Source organism: Platichthys flesus, chromosome 22 (genome assembly GCF_949316205.1).
Source record: "Platichthys flesus chromosome 22, fPlaFle2.1, whole genome shotgun sequence".
In the NCBI taxonomy this organism is placed as follows: Eukaryota; Metazoa; Chordata; class Actinopteri; order Pleuronectiformes; family Pleuronectidae; genus Platichthys; species Platichthys flesus.
The window spans coordinates 7978191-8002680 of record NC_084966.1 but is presented as its reverse complement, the minus strand read 5'-3'; the positions used below and the strand labels follow the sequence as shown (position 1 = coordinate 8002680).

The 24490-nt window shown below is 45.6% G+C and overlaps 1 protein-coding gene across 1 annotated transcript in view; it reads left to right on the top strand.

Annotated features, from left to right (window-relative positions):
• Window positions 1-22062, top strand: part of LOC133933204 (neural cell adhesion molecule 2-like) — a 231797-nt gene extending 209735 nt beyond the window's left edge. Inside the window, 5 exon segments of the mRNA XM_062380147.1 lie at window positions 10788-10813; window positions 10815-10886; window positions 10888-10974; window positions 10976-10998; window positions 19585-22062. Coding sequence (XP_062236131.1) covers window positions 10788-10813; window positions 10815-10886; window positions 10888-10974; window positions 10976-10998; window positions 19585-19699 — 323 coding nt within the window. The 3' untranslated portion in view covers window positions 19700-22062.
• The last annotated feature ends 2428 nt before the right edge of the window (window positions 22063-24490 follow it).

The following is a 24490-nucleotide window of genomic DNA, read 5'->3' as shown; positions in this document are numbered from 1 at the left end:
ATGGAGAGTAGCGGAGGAGAGAAAATGGAAACCTCTCTTGGATGGCCGGCATACTGGCGTGCGTGATTGCGTGTGAATGGTTGAACTGGTGCGTTGTCCCTGTGCAGTCACAGGTGTCCTCGTGTTTCGTCCCGCCCGTGTCCTTGGTGCAGTTGTCAGTGGAGGTCATCTAAAAACAAAAGAAGACGCTCAGTGTGGAGATGCCAAGTCTGTCCTTACAACGCTAACAAGCTGTCACTCGAGACTGCAGCACACTTCCCTCTGAGCTGTATGTGTGAATCTGAAAGGTCCAAATTAGCCAATGTGAGAAAACAGCAGGAGATCCTGTGTATTTCCCTTTCCCCCCAAATTGCAGCCTCTAGAGGAACAAAAACAAAACCTACAGCATTAGGACAGTGTTGGCATTAGGACTCAAGGCCGACAGCTACTCTGTGAAATGCTAATTAGAGAAGAAGACTTTCTGGTAATACCGAATAGTGAATGTACCCCTGAGTCTGAGATGAGGCTTTCACCAGCCTCTCTCAGCGATGCACCATGGTTTATAACACTGTCTCTTGTTTGGAACACCACCACTCTTTTTTACTCCTCTCCCCGTATCTCTGCTTCCTCTGGTCCTCTCTCTCATCCAAACAGTATCTTCTCCCTCTCCTCCTATGTGTCCTTCTGTATCCACATACAACAAGATCAATCCCAAAATATCTTATTTTTTACTGTATATGTCCGTGCAGTTGAAGAAATCAAGTTGGGCTATTTTACACAACTTAAATCAGCTATATAGGAGCCAGATTTTAAGCAGAACTAGAGGCTGTATTAAATATTGAAGGGTTTGAACATCAGAGATCATTTTCGGCGTGATGCTTCGTGCGTGTATTTTTAAATGAGAATAGGCAAACCCGTATTTTTGACTCGTGTGTTAAGAAAATGTAAGTATTTGCTGAATAATTAGTAATTTGACTGCAAATTCAGTAAAAGCAACATTTTTTTGTTGTTGTGTTGAGCTCTGAAAATGTGTCTCAGATTGGACAAAAGGATTTTAGTGGAAAAGAAACTTGTTATATTTTAAAAAAAAATATAAAGATGCAGACTTTTAGGGGATAAAAAGTCAATAAGGCAGCGAGCAGAGAGCAGAAATCTGTCGTGCTTCACTGGAGTAACAGGAGGATTTTCACAATCTGTCTCATCCGAACCCAAACCACCAGAGAGTCGCTCGGTCTCAGACTTGGTCTCTCACCTTCTCTCTGTCTCACTCTGGGACTCGGTGACCAGTCTCAGCCGATCCCAGTCCCAGTCCCACACCAATTTGCAGCATAATAACCCAAGTCCGTGTTTACTGCATTTCCATTAAGCCGAGCCGTCAATCTCGATGTTTCCCCCCCGGCCGTCGCGTGTTCATTTATTTATATAATCTCAGAAAGTGGTGCAGGTTAAAACAGAGAAATGACTCTGTGTTCACATTTTCTGCTACGCTGGGTCAAATTGGATATTGAAGAAGTCTGGTCTGTGTTAACTCCATCAACAATCATTAAATGTGAAATATCTGTCAGTCCCAATCGTGGACTATCTTTCCAATTCACTGCCTCCTCCTTTTTTTTTTTTTCTTGATGAAAAAACATCCCCTTGTCTTTTTTTCTCGCCGGCACAGGAAATATGTCCACATACAGTAGACGCCTTCGACACTATCTCTCCGAAGACAATTTCTCTCCTCACTCCTCAATCTATGCCTTATGCGTCTGCAGGGTATTGACTTGGCGCTTTTCTTGTTTTTTTCCCCCCTCCTTCTTTTTCCGAGCTACTCTTGTTTGTGATGCATAACCTTCTCACCCTCCTGCTCACGGAGAATCCGTAAAAGAAAAACGCCATTGATTGCAAACACAGCCCCTCTCCGATTTACATCCTTCCCTTCCCTTCAAGCTGCTTTTCTTTCAGAATCAGGGCTTACTCTTCAACCTCTTAACTCCCCTCTGACTCTCCTCATTACAACAATCTGCCTCCAGCACCGGCTCTTTTCGGCCCTTTTTAAACTCCACCACAATGGGTCCGTTGAGGAAAGTACAATTTGGTCTTGTGTCGCCGTTTCAGGCGGACACGCGTGGACAGAACTGCAGGAGAACATGGCCCATATTAGACCATAGATTTGTCATGGTGTACTCTTATAACACCTTTACAAACATATGACTATCTAAGTCATATAAGATCTGGAGAAAAATTACACAAAATCACCCTTAAAGTGCTTACTAGATGGATTTGTGTTCCAAAGGGAAAGACAAGAGGAAGTCATTCACTGAAAAGCTGCCTTTTACGTTTATTTACTAAAAATTATTTTGTGAATATGCAACTCATTTGTAAAAAAAAAAAAAGGGACATGGTTTTTTATGGCCATGGTAACTCCGATGTTTTGTAGTTTCCAGAGCCAATCACAGCAAACCTGATGGGGGAAATACATTATTTCTCAAAAAACCTCAAACTAAACCAGTCTGTTTTATTGTGTTCTTTAAATCCTCAAGGATACATGTATGTTCTCTTAAGTGTAAACTCTAACCACAGCAGGGTGTCTCATTTGTCAAGTTTCATATCTACCAACCTTAATTGTGAAATGTCAGGAAAATAATTAATTATACGTGAGTTCCCTAATTAAGTGAATGTAGATTCAAAACAGAGGAATCCAATTATCCTGAATGTCAGAAGCGAGATATCTTAATATTTACTCAGGTATTGTACTTGATTACCTACCTAACCTTACCTGAATTGTTACCCTGTACTGTCCATAATTTTGGCACACACACATTATGTAACAAGTGAAAGTAAAAATATTTTACGAGACTTTGGATAAGTTTAAGTACACCTGGCTTGTTATACTTATCCAGTATTAAATTGAGTAAAATACAGTTGAAAAAGTTTTTTTTACGGCGTAGTAGTTTAAGTTAATTAAAGTCCTCAGATTCTGTGGAGGCCACGGGGCTGTGTGTGGTACTTCTTGTGTTGGTCTTTGTTATGACTGCTGTCTTTTTCTTGGCCCCGCTCCTCTTCCCCTTGCTTCCAGTCATGCGCCATAAAAAGCCGTGATTGAAACCGGGCGAGATGGATTTGGTTTCCAATAATCTCATCAAAGCACTTGAAGGAATAATCTGGAATGGCCTCTCTCTCTCTCGTTCTCTCTCTCTCTCTCTCTCTCTCTCTCCACTCCTGTGAGCTTTTCCTGGAAGCGTTGCCAGCAAATCAAAACAGGAGAAGCATTTTCCTTCTACATGTCCATTGCGGAAATTGATCTTCTCATCAATTTCCAAAGTGAAAGTCGTTATTTTCAAGCGGCGTCAGGAAAATGACGCACGGCTAGGGTACTTACCTGAAGTAAAACTTTTTAATGTTATTATTGTGACTCGGAATATATTGAATGAAATTTCCAACAGCCTGTGTTGAATAAACTCCCCTCGGACCATAACGTTCAGTTCAACAGAACCAGTAGTGGCACTCGCAGCTTAGTGTGCGGCTTTACAGACAGAGACTCGCAGGTTAAAAGGAGCCTGACAGTAAAAGCTTCAGTTAAATTCTGCTTTCTGAGGCCAGTAAACAGGCTTTGATGTCCCTGCTCTTTAAGAGTCCCTTTTATTCCAGATGCAAAAAAAAAAAGGAGGGAGCTTTGTTGAATGCCATCCGTTGAAGTACTGCTGGTCCCCCCGGAAACTGGCACACCGCATTCAAGGAGCGGCAGAGAAGATGCTGAAAGGATGCAAGTGGTAGATTGAAGCTGAAGCTACGGACTGAAGATGACATTACCGTCAACACAAAAAAACTCTTGAGGCGTTTCGAAGCAAGCCGGGGCGCCGCCATTACATATCATTACAATCTGGAAAAAAACCCACATTTGTTTGACTTGCGTAGATCCTGCACCGCTCACCAGTGTAAACACCGGAGTCCTTAACAACACAATACAAGATGAGTTCCGATGTTTACACGTTTACCCGCTCATTTATTCATAGAACAGAGATAATCCTGTCGAGATGAAAGGGCTCGTGTGTGGTTTTTTTTTTTTTACATCAGACAATGTCACTGTCAGCGATTGTAAATATTTCAGCACGAGCAAGACGAGCACGGAAAAGGACGTCCTGCTGAGACGGAAGGAGAAGGAACAAAAAGCTGCTCGTGTCATTTCCCCTCCTATAGATTTAACATTACACCGACTGTACTGGTTATACTGAGGGAAATATTACAATACCTATATATATACACACTTAACATATGTGTATTTGTATGTACCTTAGTGAAGAGTCTGTGGGGATTGAGTGGTGACACCTTGTTGAATATCTGTGGACAAGGACAAGTGGAGGTGAATTATCAACTCGAATGACACTTAATTAAATAATAAAAGCCTTTCAAACTTTCTCTCTCCTCACCACGCTGTCAACCGAGTCTGTCGTGAAAAATAAAACTTGTGTTTCTTTCTTTTCTGCTGCGCAAAGTCGTCTTTGAAGGCCTTTGGTTAAAGTTGTTTTTTTTTTTAGGCCTCGATCCGTCAATCTTTACTCGTTTTAACAGCTTAAAGTTCTCCAACTTTACACCAATAAGTTCTCAAGTGCAGCTCGTGCAATTCAATCCGTTGTCCTTTCATTGGTTTAACTCAAATTTCCACTACACCCCCCCCCCCCCCCCCCCCCGAACAAGTTGTAACCTCAGACAACAGCAATCACGTTGGAGTCGATCACATTTCCTCGCCCTCCGTTGGGGGCTGGTTGTTAAGGACGTCATATTCTTCCAAGTGACAAAAGTAATTTCCCCGTGGTTTTTTCATTTCCTCGCCGCCGGCTCTCGAGTGCACTTGAGTCGCGCCGGAGCTGGAACGCTTCCTGCTCGGAAAAGGAAACCGAAAGGAAGGACTCGTCTCCCTCCTTCAAACGAGGCGGGATTTTAATGATTATCTTTAATTCTCCGAGGCGGCCTCCTCTGACAACCAGCCCCTTCCATACTCCCCTCATCACGTCCCAAAGTGAGCACTTCGAGGATCCTCTCCATCATCCACAAATTATTATGTTTACCCCCCCCCCCCCCACACACACACAAACACACAGATTAGCACCTGCCACCTTCCCCGATCGCCGAGCGCCCAGTTTGGTCATCATTAATCGAGCGACTTCCCCTCACATCCGGTGGAGGGACAGTCCATCACCTGCTCGGGCCCTAATGAGTTGGTGCGATCCGTCTGAATGGCTTCAGGTGCCAAACGAGCAGCTGATGTCCGGCAATTGAGTAATCGCGCTAACGGGCCCATGCATCAACAAGTAATCAGAAGACGTCAGCAAAAGGGTTAATAGAGCAGGGAAACGAGAATTGATGAGGGCTGTGGTTCAGGGCTTTGAGAATTTGCGAAGTCACGGAAGAAATGTTTTTTTTTCAAGGAGGAAGTGAGAACATGTTACAGTTACTTGTTCATGCAGAAATATTTTTATTTTATTTTTTTATTCAGAAATATTTGTATTCTTCCTGTTTGTGTTTCAGAAACATCACGAACACACCCACTGTTCAGTTTTCCTTCTGTATGCTCACTCAAACAATTTCCAGACATTGGATTGTTGAAGCTGGCAGGAAAAGTTCTGGAAAATGAGCAATTCACTCGCACATTTTCCTTTTTCAATATGTTACAGTGACCGATTGGAATAAGCTGATCCCAGAGCAGTTCAACTGGCTTGAGATTTACCGGCTTAGCTCTGTGGTGTTGCAATAAGTACTTCAAAAGACATAGTTGTCATGGTAAGGTTTATATAAGTACACACTATATCTGTTCATGGGATTTTGTTTTCATGATTTGCTCACCACTCATTTGTCTGTATTTATTATGTTTATGTTTTATATTGTTTATGAAAGGCCGGTTTCTTAGAAAGAAGAGATAATAAGGAGATTAAATGTATTTCTGGCGTGAGTTCAAATCCTAATCAAAGTATAAAGAATGAATATATATAAATACCTATTATTATTTGACAAAGAGACTTTTAGACGTTGACAGACCTGCTGAACCCCACGTCAGTCTGTCCTGCCAGCTTTGTCTGTCGCCAGACTGTGATTCTCAACAAAAAGTCAATGTTATCTTTTGTCCCCGGTCCAGAATACAGAGGCACAGCCTGTGCCAGGCGCTGCGGCGCTGGACCTGTCACTGGCTGTTTTCTGCTAGATTGACCTCCAGCAGGAGAGCGTGAAATGGGGAATGATGCTGTAGCGTGGACAGTTTCATAGATGCAGGAGGACAGCGGAGTCAAAGCATCGCCGCAGAGGACGGCCGGACCCCGTCGCGCCGCTCTCCCGGAACACCGGTGATGCACACGCCGCCTCGGTGGACGTGCTTCATAATGAGACAAAGGGCAGGCGTTGGGACAGGACAATCAATACAGTAAAGGGGAGCACAAAACATGGGCTTTGGGGGCTTTTTGATAAGTTGTTAGAAAAATGGAGCCAGACACACATGCCAGAAGTATTCTATGGAAAGCTTCCACCAGCAGTGTGTCCATCTCTCGCTGTGTCACATTTGAAAAAGGCCAAACGCAGCCTCTTCACACATTCTACCTGTTAATGTCTATTTGCAGAAGGACAAGTGTTATGGCAGTAATGGCCCAAAGTATGTATTCCCCTTGTTTACCCTATAAACTACATAGAACTAAATTATTTTCTGATCCACTTGTATTTCAATTCGGGACGATTTTATTTGTGTAGCTCCAAATCACTAAGATGTAATTATTCCAAGGCACTTCATATAGTAGTGTAAGGGCAGGAACAGTTGTGTACCCGTGATATGTAAGCTCTTTCAGACTGGTCATAGTAATGCAAATAATGACAGCGATAAATATAGTCACTCTTTTATTAATAGCCGCCCAAGTTGAAAGCAATGTTGGTAATAATAAAAAACGGATAAGAAATAGTCGGGTCATCATAATTATGTTAATAGTTGAGTCGGATCAGTTCTGGAGCCTGCCACTGTGGATTATTCTATACCTGCAGAATGAAGAGATAGAAAGAGATGGAGCGTGAGACGGATGGATGAGCCATTGGTGTGGCAGACTGAAAGTTTGCCAGTTTTAATTTCCATGCCGTCAAGAGGGAGTTGCAGTTTTTATAAATGAAAACAAGCCTTTAAATATATAAAGAATGTTTAACCTTTGTCCCTTGGATGCCCGCAGGCCGTTTATCACCGTGACCTGAGGGGGAACTGTTCCTTGTGCTTTAGCTCTTTACCTCAAGTTACCATACATATTCTTCCCCTATATTCAGCTTTTGTTCTGCTCTCATTACAGAGTAGTAGTTGCTGGGAGGCGTCATGGCTGCGCACCTGAAAGCAGTCGTGACCACACACTTATTTGGGGCGCGTTTCATCTTTGTTTATTCATTTAAAAAGTTAAGCCGCTTCTGCAGAGGTCGGAGCTATTGTTGCAGACGCTGGTGCGGCTTCTTGTTTTCGACTCGCAGAGCGAAACACTCTTTTTTTTGTACATCCTCTGTTTATCTGTGTATTCCAGTGGATCACAGACTTGTTTTTCTTGGCTGTTGATTATTTCTTAAAAGGCGACAAGTGCATCAGTGCAGCCTCGAACTGTCAAGCTGCTGAGTGATTCCAGTTACCGCTCACGAATTCTGATGTTTACAGACGTCAGTCTTTCAGGATATTTGGAGGCAGAATGACACTTAAGCAAAGTCTCTATCTGAGGAAATGTGAATCTTGATTTGTGGCACAATGACTAATGACAAAGATGTTTCTGGATTTGTGAAAACGTCGCGGTGCACTCGATGTCTGACTGGCGCTTCATTCTTTGCCGTGTGATAAAAGTGTGTAAAGGCGACAAGGGGCTTTATGTGATGTACAGCATGTAAACAGATATGAAAGCTCAAGCCGCACAGGCAGCGTGAGAAAGCAGCAACCGTGTGGCCTAAAGAAGGGATTAGTATTCTTTCTCTCGTCTGAAGTATGCAAAGGCTTCGGGGGGGGGGGGGGGGGGGGGGGTCGTTGTTGTTTACCAATCGCGGCTTCAGCAGCTAAATTACCTCAGATCAACCTTCAAAAAAGGTGAGATTCAAACCTGTAGCTCGTGGCGGTGAGAAAATATTGATCCGGTCTGCATGTTTCAAATCCCACAACCCCCGGAATCCAAGGAGATAAACGCAAAGTGTTTTTAATTAGAGCTCCTTTCTGCCACGAGGTACCCCGCCCGCCCCCGTCCGTCCGTCTTTCGGCTCGTCTCCCCTTTGACTCGCCGCCAGTCTCCATTGTCTGCAGCCCGAGCTTGGAAGTGAGAACAAAGTCGCCGGCGTGAGAGTCATTTGGTTCTCGACACGCCGTGACGACTTCCAATGCAGCGCGGGAGTGTTTGGAAGCCCCGCTCCACTTTGTGCCGTTATTGGCTCGGAGCTCCTGCACGCTGGATTTGAAATGAACCAGCGGCTTTGTGGGTAAAGTGTTGACTCTTGGCTTCGTTTGTGAGCGAGTGTTCAGCCCGAGCACAGAGACCAGCACGGATCAGCACTGCAGCAAAACAAGGGGAACTGTTCTTTTGGAATATGTGTGTAAATGGTAACAGCCTTTATTTATATAGCACTTTTCATTAATGACCACTCAAAGTGCTTTATGGCAATCACACACATATTCTTAAAAGACTGGGATCAAACCGCCGACCTTCTGGATGATCCGTTCCACCCCCTGAGCCACAGCCGCCCTTAGTTTGCACTTTTTGTTATGAAATCTGGGAACTTGAAGAATCTTGAAGCCTTGTTTAAAAAAAGTGTAAAGTTTGTGAAAGGATAATGAGAATTAAATCAATTCTGTTATTACCAGATGATTCACATGAAACCGATCACACACTGTATCCTGATTATTAGTATTACTGTATTGATTCATGATTATTACATGGAAGATATCATTAAAAACAGATTTTCAGTAACGTCCCATTTCTACAATTCATTTCTTTTTTCTATCTTTCTCTGAAATTCACTGTTCATTCCAACCATTTTAGAAAAAAGGATAGGACATTAAGGGGATTCTGAAACGGCAGACTGCCCTCAAGAGACATGAAGCTTGTGTTGTGTCTTTGAAGGTGGAAAAAGGTTCAGTAAGGAAACAACTGCGTAACTTTCGAAATTAAACTCGTAAAATACCTTATATCCGCAATGGACCTGTTTTTCCTCTGCCGCGCCACCTCCTGTCTGGTCTGTTGGTCCGTCCCGGATTTCATCCACATTTGTTCCTCGCTTACCTTTGTTTCGGTATCTGTTATCATCATTGAACTTATTGTGGAGAGATTTTTCTGAAAAGGATTTGCTAACCTGGTTTTGAGAAACGTATTATCAGGGCGTGTTAGATTCACATGTGGTGATACTGAGTGAATCTGGCTCCATCCGCTGCATTCAGCTCGCCTTTCCTTTGTTTTGCTGCACAGAGAGAGAAAGCATGCCAGCGTTCACTCCTTGCTCTCCTCGGCTTTTCTGTAAACTCAGAGGTGCCAGACTCCGGCGCTCGGCCGTCTTCTGGTGCTTACCCCTTCCTGTCACTGTCTGACTCCCCTTTAAACTCTACCAGGCTGCTGAACGCCCATTTGAGGGTATTCTTAAGTCGAGAGGTTCATTCATCCTCACGTTCACATCGATTGATGACTCCTGGCAAGGTCAGACCTCCAGCTGTCACCACTGATCCTACAGTGGGTGTTCAGTTTGCTCAACCTCAGCATCACTCCGGGGGAGCGCTCCATTCCCGCCGTGCCCACCGGGATCCTCGCTCTATAGCGAGGCGCCTTCATTTTCTCATTACGTCAACTTGAACGCAGGCCCCTGCTGCTCGTTTCCTGACCGAGCCGAGGGAGCAGTGGGCCGGACCCGCCGAGGGATTTCAACTTTCAGATGGAAGTACTCGCCTCCCACGTGAAACTGCTTAAGCGCTGCGAGCCACAGGATGTGGGAGCGCCGATCTGCTGACGCTTGCTTCCCCGTGCCGCAGTTTAGTGCAGCGTTGCCGAGCGGCTGTGCGTGAACTCCTCCACCTGTGGAGCACGTTGTTGGCAGTCGGGCTCATGAGAGATAAGGTATGTGCCGAGCCTGAGGTGCAAAAAAATGGATGAAAGAAACATGTTTGCTGCTGTAGTTTTCAGGCAGTAGGTTCATATATCAGCTCTTAAACAGATAGGAAGCTGCAAATCAGTGAAGATAATTCACAAGGTAAAGCCATTTCCACCTCAGCCCCCAGATCTCCTTTATTCAGTCTTTAAAACTTTTCCCCTTTATTTACTCTTGTAAAAAATAACTCTTAAGTCTGAAATTGATTTGTTTTCGAGGAAATTTGCTGGATCCAAAGTAATAATGGAGAGTCTCCACTGAGGGCTTGTGTGGAGTCGAGGCGTTAGTGGATTAGGATTCATCTACGCGTTGGAAACTCTCCAGCCGCCTTCGGAGGAATTCGACCTTCGAGTGGTTCTGAAAGTATAACCCATGCTTAAAAAGTTTCTCCGGGCGCGAGTGTGCTCTTGTTTGGTTCAGCTTTGTGGTTTCCTGGTCTCTCGCACTCTGCTACACTGCTACCCCTTCCATGTGTGGCTGAAAGTGTGGGGGGGGGGGGCTGACCTCCACTGGCAGGTCAGATATATCCCGAGCAGGCGAACTCGCCCTTGAGCCGGCTAATGAATCCCGGCTCTACTGATGCTGCTCCACACCTGACCCTGTGTGTGAGTGTGTGTGTCTCAGAGAACAAGCGCATGGATCCCAATTGCTAACAGTGTTTTCTCTGTGTTGGGCGTCTGTTTGTCTGCGTGTGTGTTTCCCTGCCTTAGCAGAATCCCTGTTCAGCGGCATGGGCCCTGGGGCGGGTGGTGGGCCTTGGCTTCGGCGCGCTCCTGCTGCTGCTCGTGCTGGTGGACGTCAGCTGCTTCTTTCCTGCGTCACTGCGGCCTGCTGATGTGCATCACGCGCACGCTGTGCGGCAAGAAAACAGCCACCAGCGGCAAGGGCAAAGAAATGGGAGGAGGGCAAGGCTGCCTACCTGTGAGTGATTCTTTCTTTATTTAACAGGAACTTCTAACTCCTTCTTTTCCCAGTCATAATATCATTCATGCTTGCAGATGGTGCATCTGCTGTGGGTGTATGCTAGACTGGCTACTGGTTTTTAATCTGTTTTTTTATTACTGTATAACTGTGCAACAATGAATTATAAAAAACACTAATGGATAAGGAGACATTTAAACCGATTTTTAAGATTTTAGTTCCAAATGTTACCGTCAGCAGTTTGGGCAGAAAGTTTCTTTTTACTTTGTCCATTTTGTGAAGTCTCACCTTTCAAACATTTACCGATAGCGCGGTGAAAGTCTTCATTTACTGCAAATGAGAAAAGGAGTTTTTTCTTTTTACCATTTACTATAGGTACACCTACAACAGCCGCCCAACCACCTTTTCAACCACAGTATGTCTCTGATTATGTCTTATTCACTTACACCCGTGCTTTTCATCCATCCACTGTGCCGTGAGCTCACCGTCTTTTGCATGCAAAGCGTGTACGTGCACATCCATGACGTAAGAACGTGTCCCCATGTTTGTGATTCACGTCACGTGCTGTCTTGGTCTGTGTGTCCACCTCTATGATCATATAATGTGTGCGCATGCAAATCTTGTGAGTGGCCCCACTGGACTCTGTGGATGTTTTCTGTGAGCAAACACATCATTTATCCTAATTCCTCTCATGCCGTGAAAATCACAAATCAGTTTTCAGATTCAGCCCCGGTGCCTCAGTAAAGGTTTGTGAGACGGCCATTTTTGTTTCCAAAGGCGTCAGTGTGCCAGACGAGTGTAGGGGCAGCAGAGGGAGGGCGAAGAGGAAGAGAAGAAGAGGAGGAGGAGGAGGAGGAAGAGGAGGAAGAAGAGCAGAGGGGAGGAGGGGGGTTGACTCTTGCTGAGTCACTAAGCTCACAGAGCTGGAGGGCTGAGTGACTGCCTGATCACACAGCATGCACAATCTGTCTCTGCATCATGTCGGAGCGGCCACGGTAGCGGCAGCTCGCACAGGCGTTCACAGTCTCCATGTTGCAGCTACAGCCTCCTCATGGCTCTGGGACCCTGCTCGTTTATCACAGTGGCCTCACCGACACAAGGCGCAGACGTGTAGTGTTACCATGGAGTGTTATTCTGCAGTTTACATAAAGTGAAGCAGATCGGGGCAAAGCGCTCCTGACAGGAAGAGGCAGGAGGTCGAGATTTCTTATTATCCGGGTTTTATCCATCATTCTGATTATTTGCGACTTTTTACACTGCAGTTCAAATTTCATTTCATTATTATTGTTTGGCCTTTTCACACGGGGCATGCAAGGGCCAGCATGCTGACAGAAAAACCAGGCATGTTGCAGTACACGGTCGGCACCTGAACCTTTGTCCTGCACAACAAGAGAAGAGTGACGTGAGTCTGTTTGACGTTTAGATCCCTCGTGATGGCGTCGAGGTTGAAAGGGGTCGTGGCTTCATCTTACAGGAAACCCCTCCTCCCAGGGTGTAGACACAAGTGGGGGTTCTATAAAAGTAGAGTATCTGATTAGAGAAGAAGAAGAGTTTACTAAACTAAAGGGATACTCTTGTTGACCTTCCTTTAGGTTTAGGGACTGACGAGAGGCACCATTTCGAAATACCTTAAAGATGATGGAGCTGAGGCTAAGATATGCAAACTTATACAAATCTCTAATATGGATCCATGTCCTAAAAAATTCCATCCTACCTTTCCCATAATGCAAATCAATATCCTGAGTTTGCAAGGGAAAGATTCCTGCAGAAAAACAAGTTCCCCCCGTTTGTATCGTAACTGAATTTCCTTTGTGAAGCTACAGTGACAGTGAAGCGTCTGCTGTACACTGAGTCACAGCACTAAGTAGGTGGAAGGATAGAACGCCTGAGATGATACAAAGCTCAAACAGTCCCACTGCGCGTGCGAGACTTCAGTCGTGTGATTCTGGGGGGGTGGGGGGGCGGGGGTGCAATGTGTCGAGAGGCCCAGCAGACCCTGCTCTTACAGCGGCTGGTCGCGTCTGGCAGAGAGGATGACCTTCACCCTTTACTTTCCCCCGAACGAAAACCCAGTTAACAAGAAGAAAATAAGGAAAAAAAAAAACGACTTGACTTCACAGTTCCAGAGAACATTTTCTTCTCACTTTGATGCTTAAAATAGCGACAGCACCGGATAAAGGGAGTTCTTCTGCTCTGTTTTCCCACAGCATCAAATGGGCGTAGCTACAACAAGTATTCAAGACATCATTTATAGGAATAATTGGCCCTTCAAATCGCACACGTCGTTCACATTTCAAATTGGTTGGTCTCCAATCTGCAATTTGTTTGATTCTTAAATCCCAAAACGGTATAAAGATGGACGACGCCTCTACACCTCCTCCCACTGTGCGAAGAATGGCGCTAAAATATATCCTGGATACACGTGCCGCCATCTTGTATCAAATAACAAATAACAAAACAATAAGAAACAATATGAGCTACATAAGTACCAGTAACCAATCTTTGAGAAAAACTCATCTGACGGGATTGTCACTTGTTTGATTTGCCCCATGTCCCGTCTGATAACATGGAGGAGGTCGGGTTTAAGACATGTGCTGCCGCCAGCCACTAGGGGGCGATCAGGATGATGTGGCTTCAATTTTGGGGAGCAATCCCATCATCCATCTTTATATACAATCAATGGGTAGCTTGCTTTTAGGGAAATTAGACCATCAAAGAATAAAAGTAATTTAAAATCTGACCTCTCTCTCGTTACACCCCATTTAAATTGTATCTCTAAATACTCAGCTCCACGCTATCTGTCCTGCCCGTTGTTGTCGCGTTAACTGAGCCGGAGCTGGAGCGGTGCACTGACAGATTGAAGGATGGGCGACGGCCTCTCTCTATTAGAGAAGCTGTCCGATCTTGCCAAGATCAGTCAGGACACGCCGGGCTCTGCAGCCGCCTCGGGAAAGTCCCCGTCCTCAGTCAGTCCTCACTTTTTTGTCTTTCAGTGTTAAATGTAAGCTGTTGATGTCCCAGCAGGCCCAGTGGGCAGACGGGGGAAAAAAAACCATAAAGCTCTGGTGTCTGTAGTCCATCTCTCCTGTCTGGTTTTTAACAGTTTTATTGCAAAAAAGGGCGACAGTCAGATTTGGACTTTTTGCAATATACTCATATTTAAGCAACTTAAAGTCAGTGGAATTCTACAAATACACGTTGCAAAGCCTCCAGGAGTAGTTTGGTCCTGTGCCCACTGTTCTTCTCTGCCTTGCCTGGAGGCGTTTGTCTTGATACTCACCGCCGGCGACGGTCACAGCAGCGGATCCAGTCCCGTCTTGTCAGTCAGCGAATCCAGGAATAGATCCGTGCACCTGGCTCCTGGCCCTCCGCTAACCTCCCGGCAAACACCTGAGGTTGTCAGTTATCCAGCGACAAATGATCCTCGTCCAAATGTGTACCTGGACTCTTTTTTACGAACTTCAGCAAAAAGTCTGACCTCACAACATCACACTGGGGGGCGGGAGAAGAGGAGCTTTCTCAGACGTGAGGCTCAGTGACAGATTTGACTTGGAGGAGAACCGACTGTTGAGCATCTTAGTACTCTGAGGACTCACGGCAGGAAGTCAAACACACGATGCCGGATTTATCTCCAAAGCCCTGGCGTCCTGCAGGGAGGAAAAAACCTCCAGCACATTGTCAAACACTGAAGAAGGAGGCATTATTGGATTTATCGTTTAATCATCTTGTTTTTTCAGCTTATCGTCCCAACTGTATTCCATGTAGTACGTCAGGAAAGCACGAGTTTATGTGAATGTAAGCTGTAAGTAACTGAGTGTGATCCGGGTGATAAAACAAGCTGCAGCCTCCAGGATTCATCAGTTCACTGTCCGAATCCCAAATTCCAGTTTTGTGTGTTTTCTGACGCAACAGAGCTCCTGCACCATTTACAATGAGATGTTAGATGTAGTGTGACATTTAATAAGGTGCGATTTTGCAGAACCCCCTGTTGACACCAGAGTGAGGGGGGGGGGGGGGGGGGGGGGGTCGTCTCAAGAAGCTAAAAGACTTCAGAGTGGAGCGAGCGGGGAGTTTGGTTTCGGTAAAGACGGCCGTGCGCTCGCCGTCGGCTATGATGAAAATACGCCCGAGGAAAACATTAAGGTAAAAGTAAAGATTTAAATAAGAGCGTAAACAGGCGTGTCCCCCCCCCCCCCCCCGGTGCCACCTGATTTATCTCTTTGAAAAGCCGGGATTGTAGTCAGCCTTTATGGGCCGCCGTAGATAGCCCCGTGCTTAATTAACGTCAGCGGAGGAAAGAACAAGTCCCCCCCCCCCCCCCCCGCTGTGCTTTGGTGTCACTTGGAAGCGTATACAGATTCCAAACACACATCTGCATGCAGACTCTGATATCTCCCGGCCCGCCATGAGGTGCACGCAGCTGCCGGCTCCCGCCACGTAATCAAAGAGGCTTGTCAGGACCCAGTGGCGTTTCCTTTTTCGCTTTGTGCGCCAGACTTTGTTTTAAAAGAAAGGCTGAACAGTATCCGCACACAAGGTGGCGTGTGAGTGTGTGTGTGTGTGTGTGTGTGTGTGTGTGTGTGTGTGTGTGTGTGTTTGTGTGTGTAGGTTCACGCCTTCGTTGAAATAGGGAAACTAAGCCGGATGTGTGAGGGAGAGCAAACACTTACTCGTCCACCCAGGTCCCAGTGTGAGGCTCCGGCGGATCCATCGAGCGATCTCAAGCAGGGCCCGTCATATTCACTCTATCACCTCTTTTGTTATTTCCCCTCTTTCGATGTCACGGGGGGGAGTGCGCGGCGGCCACGAGACGTCGGTATCGGACATGTAGAGAAAAATCGGTTCAAATCACCCGACTGCAACCTGAGTCACGACGCCTACAGTCCCTGCAGCCAGCAGGACCAAACACCTGAGGGACATCAGACTTTTAGCCTGTTGTGCTGCATCCTCCCGCATGAGCCTACAGGTGTGCTGTTTTTCAGATTAGCGTCAAACATTGTTATTTACAGAACTGCGTCGTACAGCTAGGTACTAATGCAACATATCATATTAGAAAGCTGCGATTATTTTGATGTTGGGGGGGGAAGTTCAGAATGTTACCTTTCAAAAGAGACCAAGATCATGCATGCACTCCAAGTGGTTCAAGAACAGCTTTCATTTTACTTTGGGTATTCCTCAGACAGTTATTTTAGTTCCCAGATAATAATATTTGGAACCTAAGAGTGTGTGCATCCAAATAAAAATCTGGATCTAGTGAATTTAAACGTGGTTTCACTCTCCCCGAGTTCGAGTTTAATTAAAGACAGTTCATTTATTTCATTGATGAATTTTATACGCCACAGACACATGAACATTATTCCTGTATTTATGACCAATTTCGTACACCAACCAGTAAAAATGATTATTAATATAATCTACAATTAACCGGATTTTAACAACCCCCCCCTAGTCAATTTATTCTATTTCCCTCACTCTCCGCTGCTCTAAACGCCCAAAGTGAAAGTGGAGAGTTCCTGGTGAAACCGGGAACCTTCATCAATTATACATTCGCTGAAGTGAATATGTTGCTGCTGCCGTTCCCTTTGCAACGGCAGCAGCAACATTTAGTCAGAAAGTGCATATGTGATCCTGTTGAGTTGATGTCCCCTATAAAGAAAGATAAACAGCGTCGGGACCTCATTCCCCCCCCCCCGCACGTCACAACTAAGTCCAATCTGGGTTAGCATGAGGCTAATGGGACATGAAATTGGCTCCACTGTGCGGGAACTTCAACATCCACCAATCAACCAAAGGGGAACCCCCCCATCCCCCGGCCAATTGCAATATTTGGGCTTATTAGGTACAGTATCACGCAGAGCCGCTGCTCGAGTCATGGTCTCCCTTGGAGTTTGCAAACATCTCGCGTGTGGGTGTTTGGAGGTGATTCTATTCCATAAAAGTTCAGCTATGGGAGACAGCAATGACGTCACCAACGGCCACTGACGTTAGGCTTTTACATGAAGACATACCAAGGATATAATCAGTGAATTAAATGAGCGAACCTTTATCCCATTAATCGTCGCCATTGCTGCTGCTGGGGGGGATTCATATTTGATCTCATATTAGATTAAACTGCAAGAAGATTGCACATCCCCAAACACTTCCTGAGGAGGAAAGTTGCTCTAATTCCTGATTTGAGACATTTCGGTTGTACGACACAGAATGGGGATGGAGGGCTTCGTCTTTTTTCAGCACGTGACATATACGAGTTTGAGTTATCAACAAAACTTGGAAATAGAAGAGAATCAAAAGCAGCACGACCCTGTGATCTCAGGAAATGGGTAACCCTCATCCGAGCCGTCCGATCACTTTCTCTTCCTTTGGTACAAACCTCTCGATAGAATCGGCAGCCGAGCAGACAAAAAGCCGGGGACAGGAGTGCACGGATGAGGAAAGAGCAGGTGAAAGCTAATGCTCCTCATTGATATCCTCTATTAAACTTATAGCCGACCCGAAAGCTGCACTGGAGAAGAAAGGATCTCGCATCTTTGATGTGCAAATACACGGCTGCAGATCAAATTGCTCTTAGACGTCCTTTGTGTAAATTTCAGCACGGAGCCTTAGTTTCAAAACTGAAACCACAAAAGTTGGTGGACTATTGATTTTACACGGCCCCTTTTTTTTGTCAGTATGGGCTCGAGATGTCCCTTCATATTTCTCAATCTTTTGAACGTGATCTAGCTGGACTCATTGATGAAGTGATTAGAAATTGGAAGGTCAAAGGTCAAGGTCACAGAGGCCTCACACGAGTCTGAATAAAAACAGTCCGGCCTTTGTTTTGAAGTGGAACCTAACATGCAGATTTATTCGGTTGACTCCGAGTCCTGCACACGAACAACTCTAATCTCTCCACCACCTGTAATAGCTCGGAGGATTTATAGAGCCTCGTTTTATAATCGCTGTTACCTAATTAAGGGCCATTTAAAATGTCCAAATGCAGCATGACTGCGAAAGAAATTAGAATGAATGTGCAATTCATATTAGAAATTGACACGATTTAAATCACACAGTGTCACCGTGTTATTCTACCCTGACTTTCACCCAGTCGCCGTATTAACTCCATCAGGATAAAGTGTCTTTCGGTGCCAAATGCGGTTGAAGCCCTCGTACATCACATCAGTTGAAACACAAGCTCGTTAGATTTTCATCATGCGGCCACATTAACATAAAGATAAGGCTGCGATGTCTATCTGCGGGATTTTTCCAAAGCGAGACACGTGTAGGAGGAGATGAACGGCAGGCAAATCGAATGGCTCCTGCTTAACACATGCAGGGGTGTTATCTCTTGTTTCACTCCTTGAAATGAATCAAATTGAAAAGCGAGGTAGTAATCAGAGAGAGGGTCTGAAAATGTAGATCATTGCTCAAGATGTTAAATCCAAGTCCAGGTCATTGCTTTTGACAGTGGTGTGTACTTTATATCTCAGGAGTGCTCAAACACGTTCAATAGAAATATATATTCATTCTCATACTACTAATGCTTCTATTCGAAATAAGTCAGAATACAGCTTTTTTACAAACTGAGTAGATCTATACAATGAGGACTAAGTAGAATCCCCTTAGTGCCACTTTAAGGTTTTACAATCTTTTATAAACGCTTCATTTTACAAAGTGCACACGTCATACACAAATGATACATATTTTCTTTAGACGTTTCTTGGAAAAAATACATAGGAAATTAGTTAGTGCACTTCCACTTATTTCTACTAAACCAACACAACGTTGAAAAGAGGCCTTTAAAATTGGCCAATTACATCCATGAATACATTGATGTGCTTAAGATGGGTAACTGAAATGTGTTGTTACTGAAAATCACCGTCACAATTCTATTTGTTCTGTGTGTCAGGGCCGTTGTATGAATATTATTTTGCTGCCGTGTCTCCAGAGAAATGTACCCCTGTGTGGAGAAAGACACGTTTCAAGTCTTTTCACACTGAACCTTTGGGTTCAGTATGTCGCCAGAGGACACCTCAGAATGTGGAGTATAGGGGTGACAGGGATCGAACCGACCTTCTGGTTAGTGGACGACCCCCTCCACCTCCTGAACCACAGCCGCCCTGTGACTATTCACCCAATGCCTTCCCTCTCTTGTCAGTCAACTGAGACGTACGCACGACTCTTCGTCAGATCAGGCCAAAGAGAACCATGGATATGTTTATTATCTATTTGCAGAGCCCTGTAGAGGCGTTTGTGTTTAATATCCCTGCTGCCTTTTCACTTTAATTAAACCCATCATTATTATCCTGGGGTGGGGGCTCCTTCACCCACCCAGAGGTCTTCAAGGTGATAGTGGGTGGGCTGGAAAGTGGTGAAGCCCTCTTGGAACCATTAAGGCTATTCTCTCTTGTCGTAGCATTGACTGTGTGTGTGTGTGTGTGTGTCTGCTGGACACAAAAACATCCACCGGGGCGGCCACGCTCACGTCTGTGTGTGTGTTCACGTAACTTCTATGTCCCTGTGATAATCCAAAACCCCTGCGAATCTCACGTCTGCTTGTGTTAATACGGTTCTCATCTCCTCCCCCCCCCCCCCCCCCCCCCACCGCAGGAAGCTACCGTTGAAGGAAGAAAATGGAAAAGAGTCTCTCAAGCCGGATACGATTGAAATCAAGGTGCACAGTGACAACAGCCTCCACACAAAGCCTGACGACAGCAAGGCGTAAGGCCGCGGGGGGGACAGGGAGGAGGAGACGGGTCGGTCCCCTCGCCACCAAAAGAACATTCGGATCACGAGACCAAAACCCAGAGAAACTACAACACTGGAAAATAGTGGAGTAAAAATACCATATCTGTTTATAACGCTGCCCCGAGGGGAAGGCATGTGTAAATACAAATAATAGAGAGAAAATAGAAAGGAGGAGAGGGTCAACCTTTTAGACCCCCCCCCCCCCCGAGTGATAAATGTATCATGTTCTTGTAAACATGGCGTCAGTGGAAGGCTCTTGTTTCTCAATGATTGTAGATTGGTTTCTTGCCGTGTGTTTCAATGTTTTTTTTTCTCCATTTTAACTTGTTTTCCTTTTTTAAGACGGTCATGTCTCGAAATGGCTATGAGTCACGACGTCTACCAGGCCCCCCCCCCCCCCCCCCCCAACCCCAACGCAACTTCTCAGACTCCTCACGCAATCCCAAATGCGTTTGTATTCTAGTGTGCCCCCCCTTTTTTTGTCTGCTTGATGTTACGATCATTTCAACCCGGTGTCCTTAGCGCCACACTTCAGCGTTCCTGTTTTCTTTTTCCTGCTCGTTGCGTTTCAGGCGAGCTGGCTTCAAAAAAACAAAAAGGCGAAACGCCGCTCACGAGGTTCAAGGCTTTTACTTCTCGCTGGGGCCATTTTGTAACATTTGAAACGTGTCCTCGTCGTGAATTATTAAGAAGAATCTGGGCTTTATCTGATGGTTAGTGTCGTCTGAAAAAAAAAAAGGGCTTTTGTGGGTTGGAGTTGGAGTTTGTGTTGCGGGGAAAATCAGAGAAAAAACCACAAAATGTGTGTTCAATCTGCTCACTGGGGGTGTAACCGAACTGCCAGTCACCGTGCACTTTGGGTACACAACTTGGAATATAAAAGAAGACAGACGTCCACGCAATTACTCTGAATGATGTCGCGTAATTGTTTCTATATGTAGAGGGCAAAGAAAAGCAGAGTATCCTCACGGGGAAAGAAACCGACATGTGTACGTTGATGATTTGCCTTTTTTATCTCTTTTCTGTCTCACATTTCCTTTTCTTGTTTTTTTTCTCAGTCTGATCGCTGTTCTCTCTGCTGTTGTCACGTGTTGTACATAGGTGGTGGAAAAAAAAGAATATTTTACAAAAGCTTTTATGTAAATATACCCTAAAGGATGTCTCTCTTTCTTCTTTTGTGTCAAAATGCAACAGGCTTTTTCTTTTCCTTTTTTTTTTTCAGGTGAAAAGCGGTTTTACTTTTACTCCCTTCTTACGTTGTGTTTTGGTCAGACGTTCAGTGATGGTGTAATATTTGCTTTTTTATATCCATTTACTTTCCCTAAAGAAACCCCGCGCCCTAAGGCTATTTCAGGGCATTTAACGGAGGCAGTAAATATGGCATTAGTGTGCCTCCTTTTCTTTTCTCCTCCTCCACCCTTGTGGCCCAATGCCGCTGCAGCACCGTCAACCGTCCGACGAACTTCTGATTGTCACGTTTGCTGCTTCTTCTCTTTCTTTTTTTCTCGCGCTGCCACTGAATGAATTTTAAATCGTGACGCTGTGAATTCCTGGAGATGTAGTTGTAAGACTGTGGGTCGTAGTCGCCAACACTGGACAGAAACAGACGTGTTTAACTACCTAGTGCAACTAGATGTCGGCTCGACGCCGTGAGTTCAATTCCGGCTTTACCGCCGTGTAGCGTGCATACGTGCGTGAGTGGTTGAACGCACTTGTCTAAATGAATCAGGTCGCATGTGTGTCTGTTTGAATGTATCTGCACGTACTGTAAGTCAGTCTGTGAGTGTGTGTGTGTGTGTGCCCACTTTTCACAATAAGAGTTTCTCAATTCCTCATAACCTAGTCGAAATCCCAATATCTTGCCGTTTTGTTTTGTTACAATTCACCTGTTGATTTCTGTTCATTATTTATATTCTATACTCACCGGCTACCTGAGGCGTTAACCCTGCGAGTCGTGTGTGAACATGCCCGAGGCGTGAATACCTGTGTGCGAGGGGTCTCTCCTCGAGCGTGGCGAGTGCACTCCGATGGCTAAAACCTGATTATGTGCTTCTCGACAATGATTAATTCCCCCCCGGGTGCAGCACTCCGCGCACGTGTGTCTGCGAGGGCCCACTGCCGCCACTGCTCCCCCCGCCTCTCTCGACTCCGCTGGTTTTTTCGTGGCGCCGGCTTTTGTTTTCCTCACGGCGAGTCCCTTGTACCGGCACATCTCAAAACGGATGGTCCTGCCATGGAGTGGTCCCCGCTGCCAGTTACGATGACTGTAAATATGGGAGCACAGTGCCTGGAGGCTATACGATTTGTACATGTTCTTTTGTATTTGAATATGAGTCTAAACCCCCCCCCCACCCCCCACCCCCCTTTACCCTAACCACCCTCTCTCCCCTTGTCACCTCCCTCTCTGTCTCCTCCGCCACGCCTTTTCTCTGTAAAGGGGGTAATACAGGTGTGTTTGAGCTCAGTGTACAGTATGTGTCCTCTTTGTCCCCACCCCATGCCCCCCCAACCACCCCACCCCACCCCGCCCACGCTCCCCACGTCCCCGCTGAGTTTGCTTTGTGCAGGAGGTGGATCTATTGATGTCTCTCTGTACGTACCCGTGGAACACTTGTGACTCCTGTCATTTGCCGCTGTAAATAAACATGTCCTGTTAGAAGAGAGTGAGACGCTGTGGTTTGTGTGCTTTTCTTTCGGGCCCTCTTTCTTTCGGGGCCCTCTCCAGCTCACGAGTGGATATCCTCCTCGGGATGATTGTGTGATTGTCGAGCTGTAGCTGCCACCAGAGGTAATAACTCGTCGGTGCAATATTTATCCGTGAATGTGCCTGTTCAAAATTCCCGATGATGCTTTAACCCTAAAGTGGATGAAAGAGCCCAAAATTGCAGCGACAAGGACATCCAGGCAGTGCACAAGAGTAATTACAGCTTTCAGTTCGATTTTTATGAAACGTCGAGGGAGACTGTGGCTTCTAAATATCTTAATTATTTATAAAGGACAACGTTGCTTACACACACGTTCAGAAATATTTTAAGGTGTGCATTAATCATCTGTCCTAAAACTAACTAACTAATGCATCTTTCATTCCTTTCTGTTTCAAATAGCCTTAAAAGGGATTTGTCTTTCGCAAAACATCCATTAATAATAAAGATATATTTGTTTTAAGAAGTCCAGAGCCCGCCAATGAGTCGTGGGATCCTTGTACAAACCGGGAAATGAAAAATTGGTGTGAGTTTCTCTCATTTTCAGCCTCCTGGGCTTCTCTGTGAGGTGACGAATGAGGCTGACCCCCTCTCGGGAAACGATACAGTCACAAGATACTGATACTGGGTGAACATTTCATTCTAATCCCCCCGCATGGTAATGGTTGTCATTTTAGTCTGGTGCAGCCGCGTGATAAAGGCTGACAACTCCACAAAGGCACAACTTTAATAGCTTTTAATTTTTCTCCCGCTGTCGAAGGCAGTGGAGCTCATTTTGTTCCCCCCCGAGGACAGAGAGCTATTTTCATCAAGGTCATTCCTAAACCTAGATTACTTTATGGTTACTGTGCTGCATCTAAATCTGGCCTCCGTTCCTTGAAACAGTCCAAGAGCTTTTAATGATAACACAAAAAAAAAAACACAAAGACAGAGGAGCTCTGCTCAAAGGAGGAATTAAAACAATTCAGAAAGGCACGGAGGAGCCGCGGTGTTTCCCTAACAAAGCTGCCCCCCTCCTCATCGCTCATTTGAAGTCGGCAGATAATGTTTCTCAGACGTCTCCCTCCTCCCACGCGAGGGAGGGAGGGAGGGAGGGAGGGAGGGAAACAGCGGGCCGCCTGTTGGATCCTGGCTGCAAGGGCCTCTGTTAACAAGGGGAACAAACTCTCAACTTCATCGCCCACAGGGGCTCAAAGGAAGTCTGCACATCAAACACTGGGTCTCATTTGGATTGGAGAGATGCAGAAAGGAGCAATATTGGCCACTCAGGGGGGGTGGGGGGGGGGGGGGGGGGGGCACGTTCGCAGAGAGACAAGAAGTCATCCTCCAATCCAGTTTGCAGCACGGTAGTTTGGCAGGTGATTGCTATTTCTCACACAGGAAGTTAGACAAACAAAAAAGCAAGTGTGTGTCGGACCGCACGTCACAGGAACAGATTAGCACAGTAGGCCTGCAGGTAAAAGTCCTCCCCTTAATCTCTCCGCGTGCAGAGACTCCCATGACACCCCCCGCACGCCTTAATCCCAACTACGAGAGCAGTTGTGGGAAGTCTGGGAAAGAAATCTCCCCGGGGCCAGTGTTCGAAGTTTCTCGCTCCCAAGTGCGCACGCAGAATTCAACGCGAGCAATCATCAATTCTGAAATGTTGCCAACACGCGAGTGGGGTGGAGCTTTCCAGCAGAGAGCAGTTTGGCTGGTGCAGACCTCTCCCATCCCATCACACCACACCATGCTTCCTTAATCTGCTGGATTTCAGACTCTCCCAGCAGAGGTCTGTTCCTCCTCTGTGTCGACAGGCGAGGAGATGGGAGGCAGCAGGAATATGTGCAGGGAGGAATTTATCATAAAGCACAATGATATAATTATTCTTCCCGCAGATAAAGTAGTGTTTGGCTTTCCTCTGTGTTTGAGAGAAGAATGAAAGTTCTTGTGTTTAATCTTAGTTGCAATGAATTTCCCTCCAGATGTTTTTGAAGTATTTGAACAATGGCATCATGCATAATTATGATTTGCTTGATATTTGGAGTGACACACTTAAAAGGTTTGCACAGCAATTCATGAAAGAA